The sequence below is a fragment of the Benincasa hispida genome, chromosome 1 (assembly GCF_009727055.1).
Source record: "Benincasa hispida cultivar B227 chromosome 1, ASM972705v1, whole genome shotgun sequence".
NCBI lineage: Eukaryota > Viridiplantae > Streptophyta > Magnoliopsida > Cucurbitales > Cucurbitaceae > Benincasa > Benincasa hispida.
In genome coordinates, this window is record NC_052349.1 from 16,843,207 (window position 1) to 16,871,116 (window position 27,910).

The 27,910-nt window shown below is 34.6% G+C and overlaps 4 protein-coding genes and 1 long non-coding RNA gene across 6 annotated transcripts; all 5 read left to right on the forward strand.

The window, feature by feature from the left end:
- Positions 1-1,202: 1,202 nt before the first annotated feature.
- On the forward strand, positions 1,203-2,163 carry LOC120086353. The gene is made up of 2 exons (XM_039042969.1): positions 1,203-1,711; positions 1,780-2,163. Exons 1-2 carry the CDS (start codon positions 1,342-1,344, stop codon positions 1,848-1,850), a joined length of 441 nt encoding a protein of 146 aa, XP_038898897.1. The 5' UTR covers positions 1,203-1,341; the 3' UTR covers positions 1,851-2,163.
- Positions 1,973-10,020, forward strand: LOC120086340 (pyruvate, phosphate dikinase, chloroplastic). Of its 2 annotated transcripts, XM_039042957.1 has the most exons (22): positions 1,973-2,163; positions 2,329-2,384; positions 2,490-2,779; positions 2,969-3,025; positions 3,263-3,496; positions 3,831-3,968; positions 4,114-4,276; positions 4,391-4,626; positions 4,873-5,001; positions 5,087-5,266; positions 5,562-5,699; positions 5,874-6,038; positions 6,136-6,297; positions 6,450-6,539; positions 6,656-6,794; positions 6,940-7,117; positions 7,234-7,363; positions 7,683-7,811; positions 8,233-8,370; positions 8,462-8,539; positions 8,639-8,730; positions 9,742-10,020. In XM_039042957.1, exons 3-22 carry the CDS (start codon positions 2,510-2,512, stop codon positions 9,782-9,784), a joined length of 2,889 nt encoding a protein of 962 aa, XP_038898885.1. In that variant the 5' UTR covers positions 1,973-2,163; positions 2,329-2,384; positions 2,490-2,509; the 3' UTR covers positions 9,785-10,020. The 2 variants fall into 2 exon arrangements, with proteins under 2 accessions (XP_038898885.1, XP_038898878.1); XM_039042950.1 differs by lacking the exon at positions 2,329-2,384.
- Positions 10,021-10,951: 931 nt separating this feature from the next.
- LOC120069630 (putative TrmH family tRNA/rRNA methyltransferase) lies at positions 10,952-13,486 on the forward strand. The gene is made up of 4 exons (XM_039021417.1): positions 10,952-11,381; positions 11,473-11,574; positions 12,188-12,314; positions 12,902-13,486. Exons 1-4 carry the CDS (start codon positions 11,175-11,177, stop codon positions 13,120-13,122), a joined length of 657 nt encoding a protein of 218 aa, XP_038877345.1. The 5' UTR covers positions 10,952-11,174; the 3' UTR covers positions 13,123-13,486.
- A 135-nt stretch (positions 13,487-13,621) lies between these two features.
- On the forward strand, positions 13,622-16,042 carry LOC120069614. Its single transcript, XM_039021414.1, has 4 exons — positions 13,622-15,035; positions 15,196-15,403; positions 15,519-15,648; positions 15,735-16,042. The coding sequence occupies exons 1-4, from the start codon at positions 14,209-14,211 to the stop codon at positions 15,983-15,985; spliced, it is 1,416 nt and encodes a 471-aa protein (XP_038877342.1). The 5' UTR covers positions 13,622-14,208; the 3' UTR covers positions 15,986-16,042.
- Positions 16,043-22,311: 6,269 nt separating this feature from the next.
- LOC120067178 lies at positions 22,312-27,706 on the forward strand. The gene is made up of 3 exons (XR_005478941.1): positions 22,312-23,006; positions 25,567-25,853; positions 27,645-27,706. It is a non-coding gene; the product is annotated as an uncharacterized LOC120067178 (long non-coding RNA).
- Positions 27,707-27,910: the final 204 nt, after the last annotated feature.

Genomic DNA, 27,910 nt, shown 5'->3' on the forward strand with positions numbered 1-27,910 from the left:
GAGATATCTTAATAATAAGTTAGACAACAAGAATCAACAAAATAGTATCCATCCACTTTTTCACGACTTCTGGAAGCCTTGCGTTCCCCTTTTCTTTTTGAAGATCTCACCCTTCTCCTTTCTCCATGATTTTAATTCAATTAGCCTGAAATAAAATTGAAAGAAAGCCCACTAAATGGTATTGGCCTATGAGAAAGTTTAGAAATAGGGTCAAAGCCCAGCCCATTTATGTAGAAGGCCCACAGAAACCCATACAACCAACAACATTTGGTTAGGGTTTGGTTTACATGTCCAGCAAAGTAGAGGCATCCACTTGCTTGCAAAATCCACCACAAATATCACAAATTTTGTTCCACAGATGTGCTGGGGCACTTTTCTTGTTTGCCATTGGTAGGAACCTATATGAAATGCTATTATATTTGCTGTTAAAATGTTTTCTAAATATTGCAAATATTCTTTAATAGTTAATTGAATAGCTTAATTTCATTAGACAATATAGGAATTACATGTTTATGTGGTGTACCACCACCTTGATTTCTTCTATGTCTATGATGGTCATGTTAATCTTAGCGGGCGACTATTTTTAGTTTATTGTTAATTTAAATAGATAATTGTCATATTAGTTCATCGTCACTATTTGACTACATGATTGACATGGACTAGATTGATAAGTTTATAAATATATACCAACAAAAATAAAATGAATCAAATCACACTAACTTGGATATAGATTATTGAGCGATTTAACAATTCTTCATCACAAATGTTTGATAATATTAACCATGCCTACGGTATTTTTTTTAATGGACCAAACTAATAACTATCATCAACTCCAAAGAAGTGGCTAAAACATCCTTGAGCAAACAAAGGCTTAGAAAATATGACTCGAAAAAAAAAGACCCAAGGGTATAACGGTCAACCTGCACGTGGTCTTCCATAGACATACAACTTGACTCCCAAAATGGCCAATCCTGGTACCCCAAGTGTAACAAGTTCGAATCTAGTTTAATTGATTTATATCCTTAGCCAAAATGTCAAGATTTGAATCTTCGCTTTCAAAAAAAAAAAAAAAGTTGTATTAATTTCTTTATTTTTATTTTTTTGAAAAGTTGTTTTTGAATATTATTAATTTTTTTTTTTGGAAAGAAACTAATCAAATGACGGAAAATTGATAAAATTAAACTTGAAAACAAAAAGCTATATAAAATATGATACGCTTCCTAAAAATAGTTTTATTTTTTTTTTAACCTTTTTAGAAGTGAAATTATCTTTTTTTTTTACCCTTGATTACAAATACATCCTTATCAAATTTTTATAAATGATTTTCAAATTACTTAAAAAATGAGTTTCAGCAATTTGGCTAAAGTGAGTTTTAAATTATTGCATCACTTTGTTATGTGTGGAGAGGAAGATAAGATAGAGGAGGAGTGGAGGACTAGTCCTCTATCCTTGTGTCCAAGACGATGCCACGTGTCGCAATCCTGTGACTACGATGTTCCTTCCGTCCAACAGTATGGGAAAGGTCCCACCGGCGTCACAATTTTCCCCATAGGTGACCTCTCACCAGAAATATCAATACCAATTGACGGAACTACCCTCAACAAATCATTGAATTACGTCCAATTCCCGAGTCCCAAATTTGTGAAGAACGAAGAAAGAGTAGCATTATTGATATGTGTGCCACGCCAATGGAAGAAGTGTGGTCAAAAGGGTATGTTCTAGTGGTCTCGTCTCCATAATTCAGAAAATTTGTCTGACCACGTGTTCTAAACTGATTAGGTCACTCTTTCTCTGGTCCACATGGAGAGGGCACTTTGGGAAATTCACATGTCAGTTGTTTGGACAAATAAAGGTCAAAACTTTGTTTGCAATATGGGACTTTTCTCCACAGTAATTTCATTCCATCCACTTACGTCGCTACTCAAAGCATTATGAATATATGGGCTCTCAGAAGGAGCAGAGAAGGGGAAGAAAAAAAAAGGAAAAAAAAAAAAAAAGAAAAAAGAAGAAAGAAAGAAAAAGGAAGAACAAGAAGAAAGAACCAGAAAAAAGAGGAAGCTAACTGTCATTTTTTCCCCTTTGTGTTACAGATACTGTGATCCTCAGTCCTCACAAGATTCACACATTCATTTTTGAAAGTTTCTACAACATTGCATATTGAAGGTTTATCTTCTTCTTCTTCTTCTTCTTTTTGTTTTTAGGCTGCCATGTTTGTTTACTTATCAAAAAGTTCCAAGAGTTTTCTATCGCGATTACCTCATTCTATTGCTCTAGAGTCTATTCTTTTTATATGAAGATTGAATCTTTTTTACTGATGCAACTTATCAGTGTGATAGATCAATGAGTTTTTAGCTTGTGACCATAATAGGAAATCTGGCTTTCAGGTTTGGTTTGAAAAGTTTCAGTTTGCTTCATTGTTTTAGTGGGAGTTTGCAGAAAAAAATGTATGTCATCTACTAACTGTTCGCGTTTTGTATGATACATGGCAGGGCTGATTGGAGAGGAAAGAATGTCCTCTTTAATGCATGGATCACTGCTGCAGACCATAGCAGATTGTGATCAAGGATTGTTGAGGAGGGGAAAGTACCATTTGGGTCATACCTATCTTCTCAAAGAAAAACATTCATCTTTGAGGACAAATAGGGGTGGCAGAAGTAAAGGTATTTGCTGCCAAGACTTGCATATCAGTAGCCCAAAGCCAGAGAGACATGAGCCTCCCAGTCGTCACGGTTCGAGAGCCGACGCGGTCCTTAGCCCTGTAATACCTACTACCAAAAAGGTTGCTGTATTTACTCTTGTGACTTTTGATTACTCTTTTCATGTCTTAAGTTTTTGGAGGTAAGTTCTTTCCATAGTTGTCAATTTGATAACTCTAGTGAGTGGTAGTGTCCTGTCAGGTTCATAACATGTATATTCTCCTTAGGATATGCAATTTAGCTGATTTTGATTCAGTTTCTTGTTTGAACAGAGAGTATTCACTTTTGGAAAAGGAAGGAGTGAGGGTAACAAGAGCATGAAGTCCTTGGTAAGTGCTTCTGTAACTTTTCAGATCATTTTTCCATCATAAACTGGTAAGAAATGCTGCAACCATTGAAGATATCTTTGAAACAACTGTGAAGAGGCTTATGCTAGTCATAAAATCACACACAATTGCTTGAGCATTTGTAGTGGGTACTAAAATATTCAATGATACCAGAATGTTCACATAGATTGATACTATTTACAACCATTGGACTCATAGCATACTGTTGTGCTGCTACAGTTGGGAGGGAAGGGAGCAAACCTTGCAGAGATGGCGAGCATTGGGTTGTCCGTTCCGCCTGGACTCACCATCTCAACTGAAGCATGCCAAGAGTACCAGCAAAATGGAAATAGATTACCAGATGGCTTGTGGGAAGAGATTCTGGAAGGCTTGGAAAGTATTGAAAAGGACATGGGAGCAGTTCTTGGAGATCCTTCAAAGCCTCTCCTTCTCTCGGTTCGGTCTGGTGCTGCTGTAAGTGGTCTTCCCTTTTACATCTACATATTAGTTCTCTGTTACAAATCTCAACTACTAGACCACTAACAGTGTTCATTTCACTTGATGTAAATAAATGGAAATAAATGCTAAAATGAGGGTGGGGAAGTTGGACTATGATTTAACAGAGTAGGCCATTGACATTGTTCATCACTCATCATGAAAAATTAAACATGGGGAAGTTCAAAGTTGGAGTGTGATTTTGAGGAAATGTTCAACTTGTAGAGAATGATCTAAGATAAGCAAATGATAGTTTCTTCCTTCTATGTGACTCAGAATCATCATGACTAATATCTCTTCTGTTGATGTCTAGATCTCAATGCCTGGAATGATGGATACTGTCCTTAACCTTGGATTAAATGACGAAGTAGTTGCTGGATTGGCTGCCAAAAGTGGAGAGCGCTTTGCTTACGACTCTTATAGGCGCTTTCTAGACATGTTTGGAAATGTTGTAAGTGTTTCATGTATAATTGTTTCCTGATCTATGCCTTCTGTTTTTCTTTTTTCTTCTTCTTCAATTATTGGATAACGGGTATCAAGCATTTTAGTTGATAAAAGGTATGAACCAACTGAACATATTTGGTGTCCATTTGAAGGTGATGGGCATTTCACATTCTTTATTTGAGGAGAAGTTGGAAAACTTGAAAATTGCAAAAGGAAAGGCACTTGATACTGAACTAACTGCCTCTGATCTTAAGGAGCTTGTGGAACAGTACAAGGATGCTTATGTCGAAGCTACGGGCGAAACATTTCCTTCAGGTGCTCTCATCATTAACATTCCTTTGTGAGCATAAAAAATAAGAGAGGCCTTCCAGCCAATCTTCCTGTTATTGTTTGACCGTTCTTGCTCTCAACACTTTTATTGATTTGCAGACCCAAAACAACAGTTGCAGTTAGCTGTCAAAGCAGTTTTCAACTCTTGGGATAGTCCAAGGGCCAACAAATATCGAAGCATCAATCAAATCACCGGGTTGAAGGGAACTGCTGTGAACATTCAATCCATGGTGTTTGGAAACATGGGACAAACTTCTGGGACAGGAGTATTGTTCACTAGAAATCCAAGTACTGGTGAAAAGAAGCTGTATGGAGAGTTTCTCATCAATGCTCAGGTTACATTCACTACCTTACAGCCGGTTTGGAATGACTTGAAAAGTGCTAAAAAATGTTGTCAAGTAAAAGAAATGATTTAAAATATTTTGAAAGTCATTCCAAACAGACCCTTAATCTTGGTTCTACTTCCTATTACTCCTTTCTTGTATGTAGGAATGTAAAGATCCACTATTTTCTGGCTACATTATGAAAAAAAAAAAAAAAAAACATTTGTTGTATCATTTTCCTTTTCTTCTAATAATCAGGGTGAGGATGTAGTTGCCGGGATAAGGACCCCTGAAGACTTGAACACCATGAATAATTGCATGCCTGAAGCTTACAAAGAGCTGGTTGAGAATTGTGAAATTTTAGAGAGACATTACAAAGACATGATGGTATTTATATACTAGTCAGAAATGGCATTCTGATAGCTATGTACCATGTCAAGTGACTAAGCTGGAATGTTTTCAAAATTTTCAGGATATTGAGTTCACAGTCCAAGAAAATAGGCTATGGATGTTGCAATGTCGTTCTGGAAAACGCACGGGTAAAGGTGCTGTGAAGATAGCTGTGGATTTGGTGAATGAAGGACTTGTTGACACTCGTACTGCGATTAGGATGGTTGAGCCACAACATCTCGACCAACTTCTTCATCCTCAGGCATGGTTTTCTTTGTCCTTCCTTTTATCAAACCTAAAACTTTTACTCATTGGACTGTTATCAAAATAAGTAAAGAAGCAACCGCACTAATCCAAGAAGTTGGGGGCCAAACTTGGATATCTACTAAAAAACAAATCAGGGTATCATACACAACCTCACCAGCATTTAATATCCGACTGAGTTTGGTTGAAATTTTTTAGCATGAGTACGATGTTGTTTTGTTGTTTGCTTAAATTTGCAAATACAGCTAAATTTATACATAGTCTTACATCTCTATTTCTATCTGTTGGCTCAGTTTGAAGATCCCTCTGCTTACAAGGACCAAGTAGTTGCAACAGGCTTGCCTGCATCTCCTGGTGCGGCAGTGGGGCAGATAGTATTCAGTGCTGACGATGCTGAAGCCTGGCATGCTCAGGGAAAGAGTGTCATCTTGGTATGTCCATGTTCATATACTTTGACAAAGATTCAGTCTCATTTTCACAGCATCATTCATTAATGTCTCATTTTTGTCAATTCCAAAGTTGTAAATTATAAGAAAATGAACAGTCAACTAATAGCAATCACCCTAATAGCACTCTGAACTCTTTCGTGGCTGTGATTTGTAAAGGTAAGGGCGGAGACCAGCCCAGAGGATGTTGGTGGTATGCATGCAGCTACAGGAATTTTGACAGCTAGAGGTGGAATGACTTCTCATGCTGCTGTCGTCGCTCGTGGATGGGGGAAATGCTGTGTTTCTGGTTGCTCAGATATCAGAGTAAATGACTCTGAAAAGGTCAGTCGTTTAACCTTTTTCTTCTTTTTCTTACGGGTGATACAAAAAACAACAATAGAATGAAGTGGATTGTGAAGATTACTTCATAACAATGCAGGTTCTTGTCATTGGAGATTTGTTAATCAATGAAGGTGACTGGATATCCCTCAATGGCTCTACAGGTGAAGTGATATTGGGAAAGCAGCCACTCTCTCCCCCAGCTTTAAGTGGGGATCTGGAGATCTTTATGTCTTGGGCTGATCAAATAAGACATCTTAAGGTGCTCGATACTCATTAGCCTTCACTAATTCCCAACTTCAAGTGATTGTGTTGTGTTTCTTCCAGCTAAATCTTTGATCATTCTATTCATTGATTGATAATTTGATGCTTTGATCATTCTATTCATTGATTGATAATTTGATGCTCTTGAAGGTTATGGCCAATGCTGACACTCCTGAAGATGCTCTTACAGCTCGTAACAATGGCGCCCAAGGAATCGGCTTGTGCAGGACAGAGCATATGGTAATTTCATTCATCTCTTCTATTCACTTTTTCATCATAGTCATAATGGCATCAGTATTCTCACTTTAAACTTTCAATATGATAAACCGTTTTCTCATTTATATGGAATATTTCAGTTCTTTGCATCGGATGAGAGGATCAGAGCTGTAAGGAAGATGATAATGGCAGTTACAGTTGAACAAAGAAAGGTGGCTTTGGACTTGTTACTACCTTATCAAAGATCCGATTTTGAGGGAATTTTTCGAGCAATGGATGGTACTTCCTCTCTCTTCCAAGAACTTGATTTTGAAGCCTTTCAAAAATATGGCATCAAACATTCAGCCTACTGCTTTCTGGCTGCTTGACATGTTACTTATAAGTAATTTCATATGCTTTTGTGATGTTTGCTGTATAATTTCAGGTCTTCCAGTGACTATTAGACTGTTGGACCCTCCACTCCATGAATTTCTTCCAGAAGGTGACCTGGAAGAGATTGTCAAAGGACTAACTGCAGAGACTGGAATGAGTGAAGATGAAGTGTTCTCTAGAATTGAGAAGCTCTCAGAAGTTAACCCAATGCTCGGTTTTCGCGGTTGCAGGTATGATATATCATAAATGAATGAATTTATCTTCAAAGGCAAAGATCACTGGAAAAAAATAACCATGCCATTGCCAATTTTATTCAAATCGTTTCTCATTGTGTCTGACAACATAGGCTCGGAATTTCGTACCCGGAGCTGACGGAAATGCAAGCTCGTGCTATCTTCCAGGCTGCTATCTCAATGAGCAATCAAGGAATTAAAGTTTTGCCTGAGATAATGGTTCCATTGGTTGGAACACCACAAGTACGAACTGTTTCTTTCTGTTATTAATGTTCCAATGAACATACAATTTTCTTTTCTTTGTTTGAGTTTGATAACACAGGAGTCTGAACCTCTGACCTCTTATTTGAGGGTATGTGCCATACCAGTTAAAACTATGCAGAACATAAAAGTTTCTTCTATAGAGACGATTCGATTAGCATCTTTACCGATCCATGTATATGTATCCGAATGAGATTCTTGTGCTTATTCTATATTTAGGAATCAAAACATAACATGACAGCTAAAACTGGAAGAAGAAAAATGCAACCTTTCTGTAGAATAATGGCATTTTTTATGGCAGGAACTTAGAAATCAAGTCAGCTTGATTCGCCGTGTTGCTGAGAAGGTGTTCTCAGAGATGGGTTCCTCCTTACATTACAAAGTTGGAACCATGATTGAAATTCCTAGAGCTGCTCTGGTTGCAGATGAGGTATTTTATAGATTGTACAAACTTTCCTCTATGCATTCTAGTCCTCGCCATAATGTATTTTAACATTGTAGGCCATACATCAAATTTTATATGATATTCATGTGAATGTGAAAACAATGTCTCTATCAGATTGAATTTGAACTAACTTAACATGAGATTATTCAACAAACAAACCAGTGTAAGAATTGGAAATGTCAGACAGAAAAGTGGAAGGTTAATTAACTGAACATATGGTACCTAAGTGATAGGTCATGAAATTCAATAGATGGACATGTAAAAAAAAAAAAAAAAAAAAAGAGAACAAGGACTAATAAGTTAAACAGAATACCACAAGGGTCTAATAATAAAGTACTGGAAGAACATACATGATCCATGGACTGTGCAGCTCAACTCTTAAGAACTGCTGCTGTTTGACTGACAGATTGCTAAGGAAGCAGATTTCTTCTCATTTGGGACCAATGATCTTACACAAATGACTTTTGGATACAGTAGAGATGATGTGGCCAAGTTTCTTCCTATTTACATATCCAAAGGAATTCTGCAAAATGACCCTTTCGAGGTCGGTGCCATTTCAAAAAATCCACTGTATATGTTTCTTGAAGAGAAGTTGGTTTTACAAATGAATTGGATATGTATTTGTTTTGTGGCAGGTGCTTGACCAGAAAGGAGTTGGGCAACTGATCAAGCTGGCTACAGAAAAAGGGAGGGCAGCTAGGCCAAGTTTGAAGGTACTCTTTCTTTAAATAATAATAAATAAGTTTTGAAACCAATATTTTCTTTAAAAAAGAAAATGAGCTGATATTGATGAGAAAGAGGATTAATAACAGGTTGGAATTTGTGGAGAACATGGAGGAGAGCCTTCATCTGTTGCATTCTTTGCCGAGGCTGGACTTGACTATGTTTCCTGTTCTCCTTTCAGGTTTGCTATTGTTTTGTCCCATTAAACATTCTATTTCTTTTAAACTAGTTAAAAATTTCATCAAATTAAATCCTAAACTTGAGCAAATAGGCTAGTTGGTAATCTTTTCAAAATCAAGCTAGAAAATAACTAGGTCCTATTTGATAATCATTTGATTTTTAAAAATTTAGCTTATAAATACTACTTTCACCTTTAACTTATATATATATATATATATATATATATTCTGGGTTTAAACTTGAAAATTAAAAGTAGTTTTCAAAAAGGAAAATTATTTCAAATGGTAAAACTGTTAAAAATATTTACAGATCAACGTCTATCATTGATAATTCTAAAATTTTACTATATTTTGTAAATATTTGGGTTTATTTTTCTATATTTAAAAATAGCCCTTTCAAAAACTTGTTTTTGTTTTTGGAATTTGACTAATTATTCAAGCGTTTCTTAAAAAAAATGTGAAAGCCATAGTATAAAATTACTAGAAAACAAACATAAATTTCAAAAACAGAAAACTAAAATTGAAATTGTTACTAAATGATGCTTGGAAAACCAACTGCAAGATTACCAAATATCTAGCTAATAGAAAAATTAAAAAAAATCCAACAATAATATAAATGCCCATAGTATAAAATGTCAAGATCGGAGAAAACAAATGTCGAATGAAGATGTATGGCTACAATACTATAAAGCTTTTCCTACTATCTTCATTCATTGTTTATCTTAAAAGATTGTTTAATAACGTGTCAAATGTCAAATGGAGGAGTATGTTCTATTATATTGTACTAGAAGTTTTTTCATTTTATTGAACAAAAAGTCAATCCCAAAGGAAGGGGTATTTGCTGCTTAGTCAGATACTAGAGTTCAATTTGTTGGGAATAAAATTTTAAGGTTGAAGTCAAATACAGTAAAAGAAAATAAAATTTGAAGATGAAACTTAAGATTTTCCAAATAATATTTGTGAAATGATTTGTTGTTTTATTTCCCTCTGATTTTTGTTGTTGTATCTCACAGAGTTCCAGTTGCTAGATTGGCTGCAGCCCAAGTTGCTGTTTAAGAGGGAGAGATAGAAAGTGATCAAATTGGGATATAAGTTTGTGGAGTTGTAAATAAGAATTGATTGGTTGTAGAGGAAGATAAAAAAGGAGACCTTCATAAAGTTTATGAAAGGATAGAAATATTGTATAAATCATTTACTTTCTTATTAAATGTATAGAAATATTGTATAAGAAAAAAACAAAGGAATAAAAGTATTGTATAAATATTAGAAATGGAAAGAAAGTTATTTTTTTCTGCTCATTTGCCCCAACCATTTTTTTTAAAAAAAGGAAAAATTATTTTCAAATGGTCAAAATTTTAGAAGATAGACGCTGATAGATATCGATAAAAGTCTATCAGTGTCTATCAACATCATTGATAGTTCTAAAATTTTACTATATTTTGTAAATATTTTGATTCATTTTTCTTTATTTGAAAATAGTCCTTAAAAAATATTGAAATTTGATAGCATAACAATTTAATAATTGTATTTTTAATTTTGTAACAATTTATTTCATATCGTAAAAATTTCGTTATAGATTCTATCAAAAGGAAGCAGTTTTTATTGCCTAACTATTTAGTTTATAAAATAAATTTGATCCATAATTAGTTTATCAATTAACATGTATAAGAATTTTCATTAAATTTTAATGATTACATTGGTAACTAATCGTGCAACTATTTTTTCATGAAAGTTTAATGATTCATATTATTGAACCAATATTGATAACAGTGACGAGTGACACCAAACCTAATCTTAGTTTTTAAGGCTATTATACATCTATAATCAAGAAAAAATTATGATCTAATCATTTGGTTTTTGTTTTTGAAAATTAAACCTATTTCATCCACATTTTTTATAAATATTTACATCACAGTTGTTGAATTTTTAGTCAAATTTTAAAAAACAAAATATTATCAAACGAGTCAATCTTTTAAAAAATCAAAATGAACAAAAGTGCAGAGAAAAAGCAATAAATTGAACGAAAACGATAATAAGAGCGAGAAAATGAACCAGAATGAAATCGAAAATGAGAAAATGAAATAGAAACAGAAAAAAAAAAAAAATCAAAGAAAGATTAAAATCTTTTATCGGGTTCCATTTCAAATTTTAAGGTCAAATAAGCTTAACTCAGCGCTGTTTGTATTGAAAAATTTTCAATTTTTGGTCACCGTACAAAAATGACCTAGTTCACGGTAGTCGGTACTGGCCTAGTGGGAAGGATCCGTCGCCAAACGACATCGTATTGAAAAGAATGCATCAGACTCTAGGCCAAACAGTAAACCGCTCGTTCTTCTTCTCCTTCTTCGATCCGCCGCCATAGTTGAATTGCGAAGCTCTGTCGAGACCCTCAATCTCTGAAACCCATCACTTCATTTTCAATCAGTTCATCACCATTGAATTCAGAATGGGGATCGAAAGCTACGTTCTGGTGCATAACATAGCCAAAAGGCACAATGTTGGCACTTTGGCCCGAAGCGCCACTGCCTTCGGCGTCTCGGAACTCCTCCTCGTCGGCCGTCGGGACTTCAACGCCTTTGGTAGCCATGGTTCCACTTCTCACCTCCGCTTCCGCCATTTTCATTCCCTTCTCGACGCCCAAAGTTTCCTCAAGGTTCTGCTCTCTTTCTTTCTTTTTTTCCCTTACGTTTTAGTTTGGTTATGGGTTTGTTTTGAAATTCGAATTGCGTTCTTCGGTTCTATAGGAGAAGGATTGCGATATTTGTGGGGTGGAGATCACTGACAACGCCGTGGCTGTCAATCAGCATCCTTTCAAGAGGAGCACCGCTTTTCTTCTTGGAAATGAGGTTGGTTGTTTGTTTTCATTCCATTGGCTTGTCATTGATCGTGATCTCTATATGCTTGTATTGGAATTCCCTTGTTTGATCTGTCCTTGATCTATTTCCAGGGAATTTCTGTACGCTGTAACTCATAATGTTGAATTGATAGGGGTTGTCTTCTATATGCTGCAGTCAGTTAACAAATTTCTCTATAATTCAATTCATACTTATGAGTTATGACTTAAAGAAGTCTCCTCGATTTGTTCTTGAGGTGGGCAAAACATCCTTGAGACTAGTGGGGTTGGCCACGGGTTCTATAATGCTAGAAATGAGCTCTGATAGCATGGTAAAAAATGATAACTACTTAATGTTTATCTAGCAATTATATTTTCTGTAATGATAATACAATATTTTTCCACCTTTGATATGATGGGATTAGAACTTGATATGGCTGGCATTATAGATCTCTTGCTTTATTGTAGGATCCATGTCTCTATGATGCTTTCGGAATTGAGATTAAGTTAGTGGCATGGTCATCTGTTATCTGGATTGAATTGGATCAGAATCATTTGGAAATAATTTTGACACTATTTTCAGCATCGAGTCATCCTTTTGATGGTTATATGTACGTTGTTTTTAGGGAACAGGACTTTCTGCTAAAGAGTGTGCAATCTGCGACTTCTTCATTTACATCCCACAATATGGTGTTGGCACTGCTTCTTTGAATGTAACTGTAGCTGCTTCCATTGTCCTACATCATTTTGGTGGTAATTGATTCAGACCTTTGCATTTTCATCTTCCCCTTATGAGTTTCTTTTGCTAACATGTCTAATGTATATCACCTGTAAGAATTATGAGTCTCTCTTAATATCACTCATTTGTAATTTTGGTTTTTGGCTGAGCAAAATTGTGAGTACTGTAAAATTACGCAATCTATGAAAGGTTTATAGGAAGAAATGCACATATATCTTAAAAGTATGTAAGGAGGCGCAGTTGTCTGATCTAATTATTTTTACCCGTTTCTTTGAGTCCTGAATCAGTTCTTCATAATGGGAAATGATCCCTTCAAGCCGAAACTAAGGCAACTGTATCCTAGAAATAACTATGCCTTGGTTGAATTGAATAATGTGGCAGTTCGCAATAGCTCACATGTTTAATGCTGATGATGATCATCTAGGTAGATTGATAAATCATCCTCCCATTGTCAAGTATACGTAGGTTTCTACTTTCTAATGTGCATATATCGAGATTTAAGTGAATATCAAGTTGGTTATGTCTTATTTGATTTAATGGAAATGATACTTGTCTCTTTTTCTAGATGTAAACCCAACTTTTCATAGACTGTATTTTTCAGTTTGGGCTGGATTTCCCGAAAGATGTCGCGACGGTAACAAGTTTATAGTGGCTGAAAGACCAATTAAACAGGCCAAGCGGAATTATTGCCCTGAAACAGAAGAATCTATTATTGAAGAGCGAAAATCCAGGAGGGAGAATGCTTCTAAAGGCTTCTTTGATGAGGGAGTGATTGATGATTCAACATCCAACCTTCTTGATACATTGTTTATTGACCAATGATTGGAGTTGGAGATGGAGTAGCTATTCTCTTATCACGTGCATCCAGAACCCACCGGCAGCCTGCAGGATCATTGTTGATTAGTACCATTACTGAAGGCATTCATTGTGCAGGAACCTGTTCTGGAGAGAGGAAATTCTTCTCCTTTGTCTTTATCGTTTTTACTCTAATCTTTGAATTTTCCTAGAAAGTTTGTGGAATTATATTTAGTTAATTAACTTGATGGTTGACTTGCCAAAAAAAAACATGGCCACATGGGGTAGGGTTGATTGAGGAAATGTAGGGTTGATACTGCTATCTTTTTGTCAAATAAAACCATGTACATGTAACATGATATGCATAGGAAATATCAAAATTTCTTTCTCATAATGTCTGTTTACTTCTCTCTCTTCTGACCACCGACCCGTTCCAACCCAGATACGTCTATCTCCTCCTTTTTCTTTTATTTTCTTATTTTTATACTTCCATTTCATGAGGGGGACCCACAACAACCAACCTTGAGAAAGTTTAAGATTTGATCAAATATGGTCATGGTCGCCAAAAATCAAAGCAAGCATTTTTTTATAAAGATGGTGAAATGAGAGAAATCAGATTTCAACTCAGAAGTGACGAAAGTTTCGAAACTTTTTGTTGTACCTACCAAGGAAAACTTCACCACAGCTAGACTCAGACTGGGAAGGTATCAAAAAGTCCTCTTTCACATCACAGTGATCCTTTCTGAAACAGAGGGTTTTGTCATTCTCAAGAGTCAAGTCCAATTGGAAGTTATTTTTCTAAGTTCAGTGGAAGTAGTTGGTTCCCTTTTGGTTTATTTGGAAAAAGGAGCTCAACAATACTTAACCATTGTCAACCTTCTTCTCAAGTAATGGAGTAGTTGTTCCTTGTCTTTATGTTATGCTTCTCTCTCTTCACTACAGTGCAACTCCCTACTTTTTAGTTGGGCTGTTGGTGGGATCTCTATGGATGCCCACATGACTTGCTGTGTCTCAAAGCCAAAGGGGAAACTTAGCCAATTCCCAGATTATTTAATGAAGTTTTGAGATCGTTACTGACATAAATAGAATTGAGAGGTCCTTCATTTAGCTGAAATGTTGAGGATCCTGAGGAGTGAACTTCGACGTCTCTGCTCAAGGTTATGGTGGCTGATATGGAAGCATCCGAAGCGCAGAGTTATTGTCAAAAGGTTTGGGAAGATGAATGTGAAAGGTCGACAAAAAGGCAGACCCGATAAAACTAAAGCCAGAGTTTATATGAAGAGCCAGTTGCGTGATTCTGTCATTGAAAGGCCATTTCGAGTTGCTACATTCAATGTTGCCATGTTCTCTCTTGCTCATGCTGTTCCAGTGGCAGATAAACCAGCAACATTCGGGTTCAGAAAGGAATGCAATTTTAGAAGCCCTGTGGATCATTGCCCGAAGAGTATACTAAAGCAATCTCCATTGCATACTGCATTAAGCAAGACTGAATCTCTCTCCAGATCAAAGCCAAAAGTTTCCATTAATCTTCCTGATAACGAGATTTCGTTAGCCAACAACAAGTTGTCTGCTTCCATGGAAGACAAAACACGGGGCTTATCAAAGACAACTGACAAAAGGTACTTTAAAAGCGAAGTCCCAGTAAGGTCTCCTGTGTGCTTTCCTTTCTCCGTAGCTAATTGGCACTGTGAAGATCACTCGACAAGTAGTAGAACCATCCTAGAGGTTCTCAAAGAGGCAGATGCTGATATATTGGCTTTACAAGATGTGAAGGCTGAGGAATCAAAAGGCATGAAGCCTCTATCTGATTTAGCAGCCGCTTTAGGGATGGATTATGTATTTGCTGAGAGCTGGGCTCCTGAGTATGGAAATGCTGTTTTGTCCAAATGGCCAATCAAAAGATGGAAAGTTCAGAAGATTGCTGATGATGATGATTTCAGGTCCTTAATTCTCCTCCTCATCACTCGTTAGGAGAACTTCAATGGGAAATTACCCATGCTCTTTTCTATTTCCTTTTCGTTTTCTATAATCGGTTTGTGTTTCGCCTTCTGGGAAATGGTAGTAATACTTAACTGATGGATCATTCAATTTGGATCGCAGAAACTTGTTGAAAGTCGCAATTGACATGCCAAGGATGGGAGAAGTTAACATCTACTGCACTCAACTTGACCATCTTGATGAGAATTGGAGGATGAGGCAGATTAATTCAATAACAAAATCAGTTGATTGTCCGCACATCTTGATGGGTGGTCTCAATTCTTTGGAGAGATCTGATTACTCACCTGAAAGATGGACCGACATAGTTGAGGCAATCTTCATGCTTGAACAAATCTATTATCTGAACATTTAAACCAAATCTATTGATCATGAAACCACTATGTCGACCATGAGAAGTTAATAAATTCAAAATTTTTCGGATGCAGTACTATGAGAAGATTGGGAAGCCGACTCCAAAGGTGGAAGTGATGAAGTTTTTGAGGGGAAAAGGGTACATAGATTCAAAAGACTATGCAGGAGATTGTGAGCCAGTGGTGATCATGGCCAAAGGCCAAAGTATGAGACACTGCTTATGCTCACGAACCATTTATCTTTGAAATCTACTGAAAAACGTTGCTAATTTCATATGTTTTGCAACACAGATGTGCAGGGAACTTGCAAATACGGCACGAGAGTCGACTATATCTTAGCTTCACATGATTCAACATTTAAATTTGTCCCGGGTTCATACTCGGTTGTTTCGTCGAAAGGTACTTCCGACCACCATATTGTCAAGGCAGAGTTTGTAGGAATAGGACAGAAAGCAAGCAGAGGGCAGAAGGATTTAAAGCAAAGGATTGCTAGGTTGACTCAAACATGTTCTTCGATAGGAATGTCATTGATGCATACTTAGATACTTTTTGTTAGGACTTTTCACTAGAATTGTAAATTTACAGTATACGAAAGTTTATCAGTTTGTTCTGTACTGTTATGGAAAAAGTTTGGATTCATAAAAAAAATTGTAATGGTTACATTATAATTTAAGATTTTCAATTTTGTCCCTATAACTTAAAAATTGGCTTTTTTTTTGTTTTTTTTTTTTGGGATAAAAATTTTAAGGCAGTTTTAATTTGATTGATTTCAAAAGCTTTAATCTAGTTTCTATTATTTTGGTGAAACCATGCAGATGATTCTTAGATTGTTCTTTTTCTTGTGTGTAAACCAACATAAAACGGAAATTAAATTTGACCTTATCAACTTCTATCAATTTTAACTTTTAACTTTGAATTTCATTAAATTGTATCCCATAGACAACTATATATAAAATGGGTTACAATTTTAATTCTTACTCTAGATGTAGTTCAAAGGATTTTTTTTCTTATACATCTTCAATTAATTATAAAACCTATGTAAAATATATAATTGGTAAAATTAGAGAGAAATGCCATTAGAGCTAAATTTTTATGTTGAGTTTTATGAATTTTGACAGTTTTTCAATTGTTAATTTATATATTGGTTGAACTTATTTTTGTTCAAAATTATATCTATTGAAATTAATGAGTTTGGGAAGTTCTTTATATTGTTTTTCGTTAAATTTAGTAAATTGTACATTGGAAATTGGATAAAGTGAAAATTAGAACATTTTTTAAATTTAGGATCTAATTTGATGAAATGGAAAGTCTGAAGTTCAAATTGATACAATTTAATAAGTTTGGGGCTAAAATTGATTTTTAATTTTTTTTGCCATAAACCATAATACAATTTACTTAACTAAAAAAAATATATAAATTTTTAGCTGCATAAATAAAAAAGTATCATGTATTTTTTTTTATAGGAAAATAGATTTCATTAAATCAAAGAGAAGAAACCATACAAGAGTTACAACTTGACCTATCAAAATTGACAAAAGGACCCAACCAAGAGGGGGTGGAATGAATCCATGTCCCACATTAGCCCAAGCCCAAGTAGGAAGTTGATGGCCCACTTGGTTACAAGATCTTAGAATAAAATTAAGAGATTTTTACACAAAAAATCATCTTTGGCCATATATTTTCATAAATGTCCTTGAATTTGATTTTTTTTTAAAAAAAAGTCATTTACTACTTTTTTTAACAGTTTTATCCTTTTTTTCATTTATTTATATCCAATTTTTATATATATTTCACTATTTACGAAGCTACCTTAATGATGGAGAGAGAAAATATATTTAATATAATTTTTTCATTTTTCATTTGGAGAGAGAAAATGTATTTATCGTAATTTTTTTTTTCAATTTTTCAATTTGGAGAGAGAAAATGCATTTAATGAAAATTTATTTATTTATTTTTATTTATATTGGTTTTTACGTATTAACTTTTTGTTTTTTTTTTACGGATTCATGGTTATTTTAAATATACCTTAGAACATTTATTAGGTATTTGGAAATATTCTAACCAATACATGAAATATATTACAATTTATAAATTAGAGATTGACTCAATGCTTGATATAAATCCCACCATAAACCAATATATGAAATATATCATGGTATATTTTTTTCCCCATTTTTCAATTGGAGAGAGAAAATGTATTTAATGAAATTTATTTTCTATTTATGTTGGTTTTCATATATCAACTTACTGTTTGTTTTTTTTTTTTTTTTATGGGTTCATGGTTATTTCAAATATACCTTATAACATTTTGTTAGGTATTTGGAAACCAATCTATGAAATATACCACAGTTTATAAATTAGAGATTGACTCAATGCTTGACATAAATCACAATATAAAACAATATGTGAAATATACTATGGTATATAAATCTTCATAAATTTCATTTATATCATAGTATATATATCATATATACCATTTAGGTAGTCAAAAATCACAACAATCAAAATTTGTATACACTACAACAAATGTCCCTTTTAATAACATCTTAATATAGCATCTTATAGAAATCATTATTAAATGAAAAGAAATTAAAAGGCGCGCAAGGGAATGAAAAAAAAATTAGGGCACACTTGCGTACCAAATTTCCCTTTTCCACATCGTGCGATCAGTATACTCACTTCTATCGTGCATACCTCTTCCAAATTTCCCTTTTCCAAATTTCCCTCTTCCACACCGTGCGTACCAAATTTCCCTCTTTCCCCATTTCTCGCGTTCTTCTGCCTCCCCCTCTCTCTCGTACATTTTCTCCGATCCTTCACTTCTGTCGTTCTCCTTATTTTCCCTTTTCCACCTCTCTGTCATTCTCCCTATTTTCGTGTTCCTCCATTCGATTTCTCCACCTCTCTGTCGTATGTTTGTCATTTGCCATCTCTCCTTCTTATACTCTATTCATCTGCTCGTCTCTCATCTTCGACTCTGGGAATCTCTCCATCTTATACTCTGTTCATGCACCATCTACACCGTTCGTCCAAGTCTGCCGTCAGCAACTCCACCATTAGTCTAAGTCCTACCGTCTGCAACTCCACCATTTGTCGAAGCACAACTTCTTTATTCTCATTATGTGATTTGTAAAAAGGAACAACTAAAGGGACACACTCTCCTTGAGGTACTCACAAAGCTTCTATTTTTATGTTACTTAAAATTTTCCTTTATGTTTCACAAATTATTTTACTCACAAAGCTTTGTCATTATTTTTTCCAACTTGATGGTGGCTCTATCATTCTTTTTATTTTCATAATCTTGACAATTCGGTGTATTTTGACATGGTATTAGAGCCCAAATCCTAGGGTTTTATACTTCTCAATCTACTGCTTTTGTCAGCTCTCTGCCTCCATCAAAAGGTTGTTAATGGAGGCAGATCCATCTCTGATCTACATTGCTCTACCATATGTACAAATCCAAAGCTTCCCTGCCCATTTTCCAATCGCACGTGCTTTCGTCGTCGACCAGATTGTGTGTTCGAACCTTTATGTGTGCAACTTCGTTCTAGTGTTGGTGTTCAACCATTCAAACTCGATCTGGTCCAAAACTCGATCCTCGATCCAAGTCTTGATCCGGTCTAGAACTCGACCTCGATTCCCCACTCGATGCTCACCTACTTGATACTCACCCACTTGATGCTCCCCCACTCGATGCTCACCCACTTGCTTTTTTTTAATAGGTTTTATCTTTTTTTCCCTCTATATTTATGCTTTATGATTGTTTATGCTACTATTTTTTCCCTCTATTTGTGGTTATTTTAGTGAATCTTTGCTTTGATTAAGGAAAAGTTCAAGTGAAAATGCAATTAATCATTAATGAGAGGATTGAGAAGAAAGACAAAAATCTCATTGAAGAAATTAGAATGCCCAATTTCAATGGCAAAGAGTTGTTCTTTTCCTAAGAGTAGGAGCAATGAGGTATGTAAGCTTATGTTTCATTTTACCATCTGTTGAATTCGTAATACTCTTCTACACTCTCATAAGTCGTTCATTTATTGAGAGAGGTGTTATTATCTTTCCAATATACAAATAGTTATTATTTATACTCTTTTTTGGATTGACAAAGCATCTCCAAGATTATTGGTGATGGGGAATGAGATCCTTCAACATTCTGGTTATTAAAAAAAGGATGATAACAAAGTAGAATCATATAGAGATATAGAAACTTGTAGGAGTTTCCTGCTTGGAGCTAATGCCTGAGTATTTTACATTGAAAGTAGAAAAAAGTAGAACCATCTGTTGAATTTCTTAATGCTCTTCTACACTCATTGTTTTTTGGATAATATGCAGTTTTTGGTGTCAAATTGAATTAAGAATAGGGAATACTTAGCTCGTCGTAACTTAGATATTTGTGAATTGATTTTAACCATTGTGCCTATCCTTTGTTACTTTGAGTTAAATAATCAACATTGGCTTTCTTTCAAATGATTATTTTATTATAGAATGATTTTATGTTCTTGTTCTCTTAAGGGGTTGTGTTATTTGTCTCTTATTTTGTTAAGCGGTTGTACTTTTGTGTTCTTATTCTATTAAGGGGTTGTATCTTTGTTCTCTTAAGAATTCAGAGAAAGTTATGTTGGTTATTTTTTGCAATTATAGGCTCAAAACTAATGCCTTCTGTTGTTCTTTATGATTGCAATATAACTTGAAGATGGAGTTTATGATTTTTCCTTTAGATTCAAAAGTGGTCTTATAAAATTTCAAGTGTAATATAATGTACCATTTTGGAAGATATCAGGTACAAGTTAGAGTTTTTTCTTTTATATTTTTTGCACGAAGTTGACTTGTAACAAAATCTTTTGTTTGTATGTTTCTCGATTTTACTTGTGTATTTCTTTACAGATTCATTTGACAGGTTGGCTCCCTTCAATGGAGTAAGTAGCAAATGAAAATACAGGGTAAATAAAGTCTATGAAAATATACTTCTAGTTCACTTCATGGCTTTTCAATTTCGTCTATGAAAATATACTTCTAGTTCACTTCATAGTTTTTTTAATTTTATCTTTCATATTAGTTCTCAACGTAAAGTAAAGTCTATGTCCCAAACTCTCATCTACGACCTTCATATCTCATTTAGATGTTGAATTTTTGCAAGACTTGCTTTCGGTCAAGGAGAAATGCTAGGCTTTAATGGAGATGCACATATCACTCAACATATTTGTGTAAGTTTAGTTTTGTATTAGTTTTTGTTCGTAATGTTGAAAATTCTTAATTTTGCATTTAAGTTTGTTGTTGGCTTGACCAAATGTCTAGTGCTAAAGACTTTGACTTTTCTTTAGGTATTGATCTATGGTTTCAAGAATACACATCTTTAAAGTAAGTGTTTGCTTCAATCTTCTTGTTTATGTTAATAACTATGTAAACCCTTGATATTATAGGTTTATTGAATTGAAGGTAAAGGTCGTGATTTCTCTATTTTTGAACTTTGGTATACTCTTTAGTTGCATGCAGTATTTTTTACCCCTCATAATTGTGTTTTACAATTTTAGTTTTACATCATGTTCCACACTCTATTGTAGAAAAATATTGTCACATTTGATGAATGAGTTTTGAGTTTGATGGTAAATATATGTTCTTTTTGTAGAGGGATAAAAGACTTCTTAGATTTTTTGATGTAAATACTAATAGTTGCATCATTTTAAAAAGATGGAGACTAAATGATACTTATGTATCTTGAGGAAACTAGAAAGTTGGGGTTTTGCATTGTTTTTTTCTTTATCTTAATGTAATTTGTACAACATGTCGACCCCACAAAAAAGATGGTTATTTTTATGGAATGTTGTATTGATTAAAGCATCCTATTACGAGCGATATTTATACTACTGAAAAATTATTTTGATTTAAATGTGCTTACATACAATATTAAAGATTTATATGATTATGGTTGATTTTATAACTTCATTTGTAATAATTTGTTACTGATATAAAGTGTTATGTAAACTAAAACAATTTGATCAAAATCGACTATCAAGGCGAGATTCAAAATGCAATATGGTTTTTATAGCAATTTTTTATGATTGTAAAAACTGCAATCAAAATTCAATTATAGCATTTAATGTTATGTAAACTTTCTAGAGCATTAAAATTATGTGATAAAAATGAATATTTTATAGCTTTTTTCATAGCATTGAAAAAATGTTATAGAAAGTCAAAGACTTTCAATAACGTCGGCACAATAACATGTCTAAAATACTATAGAAAGTTTTTTATAGCGTTTTTTACCGCTATAAAAAATGCTATAGAAATTCTTTTATAACGTTTTTTTACCGTTATAAAAAACGCTATAAAAGACATTCTATAGAGTTCTTGGCTAACGCTATGAAATGTTTTCATAACATTAAATATGTGCTATCAAAATTGATTTTTTACAGCGTTAAAAAAACGCTATGGAAAGTCAGGGACTTTTAGTAACATGGGCTACGACAACATGTTTTTTTAAAGCTATCGAATGTAATATTTGTTGTAGTGATATATCATAGTATATGAAGTATAAATAAAAAAAAGTTATCGTTTATATCAAATAAACGAATACATATATTGCAGTATTTATCAAATTTCCTATCAAAGCTAAAAAAAAGAAAAGATACAAATGCGTCAAAGTATATATAAAAAATATGAAAAATAAAACTAAAAGAGAAAAAGAGGGAGGAGGAAGAAAAGGGAAAGGAGAAAGGAGAGGAAGGGAGAAGGAGAAAAGAGAGAAGATGAAGAAATGATCTTGAAGCATGGGAAGAGAGAATATATGCACGTGAGAGAATATATATATATAATGTAGTTGAAGGTTAAATTATAAATAACTACCAAAATAGAGACCAATAGATCTTTTTGGTTAAAAAAAAATGAAATGTTAAATATGAACCTATTTATAAGGTCTTACGTAGAAACCCCTGAAACTCATTGTATTGGTCTTCCTCATCCACGTTTTAATCTCATCAACAATCACTCCCACTCCTGACGTCATGCCCTAGTCTTCATTAATAGCGTGCACCAGAAGTTGGGCATCCAACTCCACCTGAAGAGATGAAGGAAGAAGATGATTCGCCATCTTCAAATCGAACAAGAGGGCCATAGCTTCGACCTCCAACGCCCGAATCCTATTCGGTATACACTCAGTAGCCGCAAGCACCCCCTCTCCCTTGGAGTCTCGAATAATTGCTCCCACACTGACCCTTTACGATTCAGGCCGGCACGAAGCGTCGGTGTTAAGCTTAAATATTCCACACGACAGCGGCAACCAGACCGATTGATGGATAATGCCAGTCCGATTACCATTTGTCATAGAGGTCGGGATAGCAGAAGATGACTTAGCTTCCTTAAATTCATTGATGTAAGGCAGCACCCATTCAGCCTTGATCGAAACATCGACAATCTGAGTTTGCCGAGATTCGCTATTTCTATCCATCCACAAAGCCCAACATCCAACACTGAAAATTTCCAGATTCAACCCACTCCCCTCCATAGCCAACGGAACCAGGACGCCGTTTAAAGGCACCGCTTAGGCCAATGTTGGTAGAAACTCAGGTACAAGATAATTCCATAATTGCTTTGCTCTTTCACAAGTAAGAAAAATATGATCTCTTGTTTCATAATGTTTACTACATAATGCACACCACAGATTTGAGTGAACTGTTCAGATGCACTAGTTCTGATTGGTGGGTAGGATTTTATGAAGCAAACGTCACATAAAAATTTTGATCTTATTAGGAATCGAAAGCTTCCGTAACCTCTTCCACCACCAAAGTCAATCCCCATTTGTTGAGCTAGAAGCTTCAACATTATGATTGATAAAAAGCTTATAAGCGCTCTTGGTGGTAAACACCCCATCTCTTGAATAATGCCAAATCCAATCATCCGTGCGATCTGTCTGACAAATAAGGATAAATAAGATTACCTCCACATCATTGGCACATAAAATTTCATTCAATTTGTCGAGTGCCACCTTCCTTCATTGATCAAGTGACTTACCTTTAACTCCACCCTCGTTCGCCAGAATAGTAACGGGGCAAAAGAGATGTTCACAAGGTAACCATGGTGATCTAAAAGCCAAAGTGTCTTCTTCGTTCCCAATTCTTCTCCTAATAACCTTCCTCATAAATTTCCAAGACATTGGATGTGGATAATATTTACCCTTAAAAGGACGAGCAGCCAAAGAATGAGGATTCAAAAACAATCTTCACACCTGTTAGCTATAAGAGCTTTGTTAAAACCTACAGGTTTCTGAATATCAAACCACCTCTTTCCTTTCGGATAACACATCTTCTCCCATCTCATCTAATGAATTTTATATTTTTGCTGAGACGATCCCCACCAGAAACGAGCCATATAACGGGACAAATCATCACAAAGAGTCAAAGGGAGCCTTACACAAGACATTGCATAAATGGCAATCATCTGGGCAACAATCTTGATAAGTACTTCCTTCCCTCCCACGAAAAAGTAACTCCCATTCCAACCCGCTAGCACTTTTGCATCATTTCCTTAATATAGTTTAAATCCTCATAATCCACGTTATGACTAAAAAGGATTGAAGATTTAGAATAATTAACACATTGGCCAAATGCATCTTCGTAACGCTTTAGAATGTCTTTAATCACACCTCTTCTAGCAGAAGCTATTGGGATTGATGTCCTAAATCTCGTGGTCTTGTAGTTTGTAATTGTATTTGTACAAACATTTTATTTATCTAATAAAATAAGAGATATTTTATTCCATATTTGGTTGTATTAACAAAAAAACCAATAAACTAAGATACGAGATTATCTAATGTAACTTAAATATGTATGTGGGGGACATACAAGTAGATCATGTTTAAGTGATAACCTGAACGGTTTATAGTAGATGAATAAAACTGAGTACCTTAGTTTGGTGACACTACCGATAAAGCTTGCTTTATAGTTATTACAATTGTTGTAAAATGCTACAAATGATCTGATTTTAGTAATTCATATGGAGACATGTGAGTGGAGTATCCTATACAAAGAGTTTGTATAAGACCGGACCACGAAGTTGATAATCTCTCTTTATAACACCATTGCTAGAAGAGACATACGTTTCATCAAGATGACCATAGGTGACTTGACCTGAATCCTGAGTGAGTTGTGAATTCCTGCCTATAAAGGCAATCCTTTAATCTATATGGGTGAGAGTGATCAGATTTGCTGACTCAATAAGCCTACAATTTTGGGGATTCATCTGATTGGGGCGCAGAGAACGCAGTTACACAAATTCACTCCTTCCCTACTTTTAGGGTAAATAGAGAAATTACTCCCTTAAGAGTTGATTCCAGGACTTGAACAATGTGGTGTCACACCCTCTCCAGGCTTGAGAAGGGTTCGATTATAGTTAGACTAGAACTAATTATTCATTAGAGGGATCGGTGATACTTAAGGAGTTAAATGTAACTATAGGGTAAAACGATAATTTTGGCCCAGCTATACTTACGAACAATTTGTGAAGGGTTAATGTTGATTGGTTATCCAATGGACACAAAAGTATATCTATAGTGCAAAGAGTGCCATTGTCGGTCTTTAGTGGAATGACTATTTGAAGGTTGATTAATTTAATTAAAAAGTTTAATTAATTAATCAATTATCATTGGAGCTTCAATTTATAGGTCCATAACGTCCCCTCATTAAGCTCAATTAGGATTAATGAAAATCTAATTAATTTTGGATTAATTTGAATTGTTTAAATTAATTAAAGAGAATTATTTATATGAGATATAATGTATATGATGTATTATAATATAAAGTTTTAATGAGATAAATAAATATTTGAATATGATTTAAATATTAGTTATATGAATATATTCATATAAAAACTATACGTTAAAATTAATATGAATGTGATTCATATTGATATTATAGGTTAATTGAGAGATTGATTGTAATATAATATAAACTATGAGTTATATGTTATATATGATATAACATGGTTATTTATCATAATAAAGTTGGTTATTATTTGAAAATAAAATTATGAATTATGAATTTTTATTTTTTAAATAATAAAAAGGAGGGAGTTATTTTTTAAATAACAACCCATTCCCCTTTGATCTATTAACTTATTTACGTTTTGATAGTGGGTGGGAGATTCATCGTCTTCTCTCTTGTTTTCTGGCTCCAAGATTCCTCTTTGTGAAAATTGTGGTTTCTCTCAAGCAAAGAAAACCTTTCTCCCGTTCTTCCCAGAATTAATTAAGAGTGAACCCACAACTCCACCTCGTTTCTTATCCTAGAGAATGGGAAGCCCTCGTGACGGTGCCTAAAAGAAATCTCATTTTGTTGGGTTCAGATTGTTGTGTTCGTGTGAAGAGTTCATGACATTGCTGTGAATGGAGAGGAAACGTGAAGACTTGGTTCATCAAGGGTAAGTCTTCCAATTCCCCATTTCCTCTAAATTTCACAATAAACTGTATGCTTAATTAGGTGTTGTGTAATGACCCAAATTTGAACGCATACAGGAAATTAAATGTCAAATAATAAGCAGGACGAAATTTTATTTAAAGGGGTAGAAATTTAGAAGAAGAAAAAAATAATAATTATGAATAATTGGAAATTGAAAATTTATTGGATTAATTGAAAATTTATTCATTATTAAAAAATAATGAATAAGAGAGCAGAATCAGGGAGGATTAATTGGAAGTTGGACGCTAGCTAATTCAGGAGACAACGGGCAGTAGATAACTTCTTTTTGGACACTACTCATTGGAAGAATTGGAGGTGAATTAATTACCCATATACTCTTAAAATTTGAAAAAGAGGAAGTAGAATCCACAAGCAGTGAAGGCAACCACGCGTGAAAACTAGCGAGATTGGAGAGAACATTGGAGAGACGAGATTGGAGAGAACATTGGAGAGAGCGAGAGTAAAGAGAGCGAGATTCTTAGCGAGACAGTAGGAAAGAGCGAGAGCGAGAGTGCGACCAGCGACAACGAGAGCGAGAGCGGAGTCGCGAGAGCCAAACCAACGAGAAAGTTGGAGAGAGCGAGATTTCAAGAACAAAAAGAGCGAGATTTGGACAGAAGCGTGGATTATGCGTTGAATTTGGCCACGATCTTATAGATTATTCATAGAAAACCCTAAAATTGAATACAAACAAAGAATGATGATGTAAGGGCAAACGTTAGCCAAGATTAGGTGTCTTATTGAGAGGAATCCTTAAACCCTAAGTAATTCTAAAGAAAGCCACCTGTAGGATGATTGTGTCACCACTGAGAAGAGCTAAAAACTACTATAAATAGGACCCTTTGCCGAAGATTTAACGCCATTCTCAACAAATCTCAGTAACAAAAAATCGTGTGAAAAAGTAAGTGTGAGTGAGGAAGTTCTGTGAGATTAAAAGAGAAAAGCTCGGGTAAGGTGCTGACCCAAATTTTTTTCTTTTGATTTAAAAAAGGGAAAGCTCTACCGATCAAATCAAAAGCAATAATAAGAAATAATTAGATCATAGTCAAGGTAATTAGTTTATCTCACCTCTCTTTAAGTGTTCTATGGTAGTGTACCTTTATTATTTGCATGATTATGTTAATTGTTTATATTGCATTACAAGTTTAGAACACGTTTCTCTACAAGGACCGCATGCATTATGTTTGTTCACGATTACGTTAAAACAAGTTTTAATTAGGTGTAAAGTTTACTTCCAATCTAATCTTACGTTTATGTTAATGGTTTGATGTTGATGCGACTCGGCCCTACTGACTGCATGACCCGCTAATCATCAGATGGTTTAGTTTCCGCTTAAGTCCTCATCTTCCTATCAGGGCGGAGAAATTTATGCTTTCCAGGGCTGTTAAGCATGTATGTTGCACCCCAGTCCTAATTTACATTTGTTTATGCTAGGACTAGAGGATGTATGGTTGCACCCCTCTAGTCCATATTACGTTTATGCTAATGTTGGATGCGACTTTTTCTATTGACTGCATGACCCGCTAATCAATCAGATGGGTTAGTTTTCGCTTAGGTCCTCATCTTCTATCAGGGCGGAGAAGATTTATGTTGGAAGCATAACCGACCACCACAATGTTATTATACGTTTTCGGTCCCGATATATGTTTTTCAGACATGGTTGCTTGTGATTATGCATTTGGTCACTACCTTACGTGAGAACTACTTACTGGGTATATTATATACTCATCCTATATTTTTACAAACTTTGTAGGTAAGGACACAACATAGATGGCAGAATTGGACGTCGCTCAAATGGCCAACCATCAAACTCACTATTATAGGCATATGCATTTTGTACCACCATACTAATGTTTTATGGATCTTGATGTTTTGATAAATAAACTTTTTATATAGTCTTTCTATCTAATTAATAAAATTTAGATATGTTCTTTGAAATTTTCACCAGAACTAATCTCATGATAGAAAAGTCTAAGTATGCATGTCGTAGTGGTCGAATCATAATGTGTAAGGATCCAG

Coding starts and splice junctions, on each gene's coding strand:
- LOC120069614 (XM_039021414.1), top strand. CDS start 14,209: ATGTTGAGGATCCTGAGGAGTGAACTTCGACGTCTCTGCTCAAGGTTA. Junction 15,036..15,195: donor GCTGATGATGATGATTTCAG/GTCCTTAATTCT, acceptor TTTGGATCGCAG/AAACTTGTTGAAAGTCGCAA. Junction 15,649..15,734: donor GATCATGGCCAAAGGCCAAA/GTATGAGACACT, acceptor TTTGCAACACAG/ATGTGCAGGGAACTTGCAAA.
- LOC120069630 (XM_039021417.1), top strand. CDS start 11,175: ATGGGGATCGAAAGCTACGTTCTGGTGCATAACATAGCCAAAAGGCAC. Junction 11,382..11,472: donor ACGCCCAAAGTTTCCTCAAG/GTTCTGCTCTCT, acceptor TCGGTTCTATAG/GAGAAGGATTGCGATATTTG. Junction 12,315..12,901: donor TGTCCTACATCATTTTGGTG/GTAATTGATTCA, acceptor TGTATTTTTCAG/TTTGGGCTGGATTTCCCGAA.
- LOC120086340 (XM_039042957.1), top strand. CDS start 2,510: ATGTCCTCTTTAATGCATGGATCACTGCTGCAGACCATAGCAGATTGT. Junction 5,267..5,561: donor ACCAACTTCTTCATCCTCAG/GCATGGTTTTCT, acceptor CTGTTGGCTCAG/TTTGAAGATCCCTCTGCTTA. Junction 6,298..6,449: donor ATCAAATAAGACATCTTAAG/GTGCTCGATACT, acceptor ATGCTCTTGAAG/GTTATGGCCAATGCTGACAC.
- LOC120086353 (XM_039042969.1), top strand. CDS start 1,342: ATGAGTTTCAGCAATTTGGCTAAAGTGAGTTTTAAATTATTGCATCAC. Junction 1,712..1,779: donor GAAGAAGTGTGGTCAAAAGG/GTATGTTCTAGT, acceptor TAAACTGATTAG/GTCACTCTTTCTCTGGTCCA.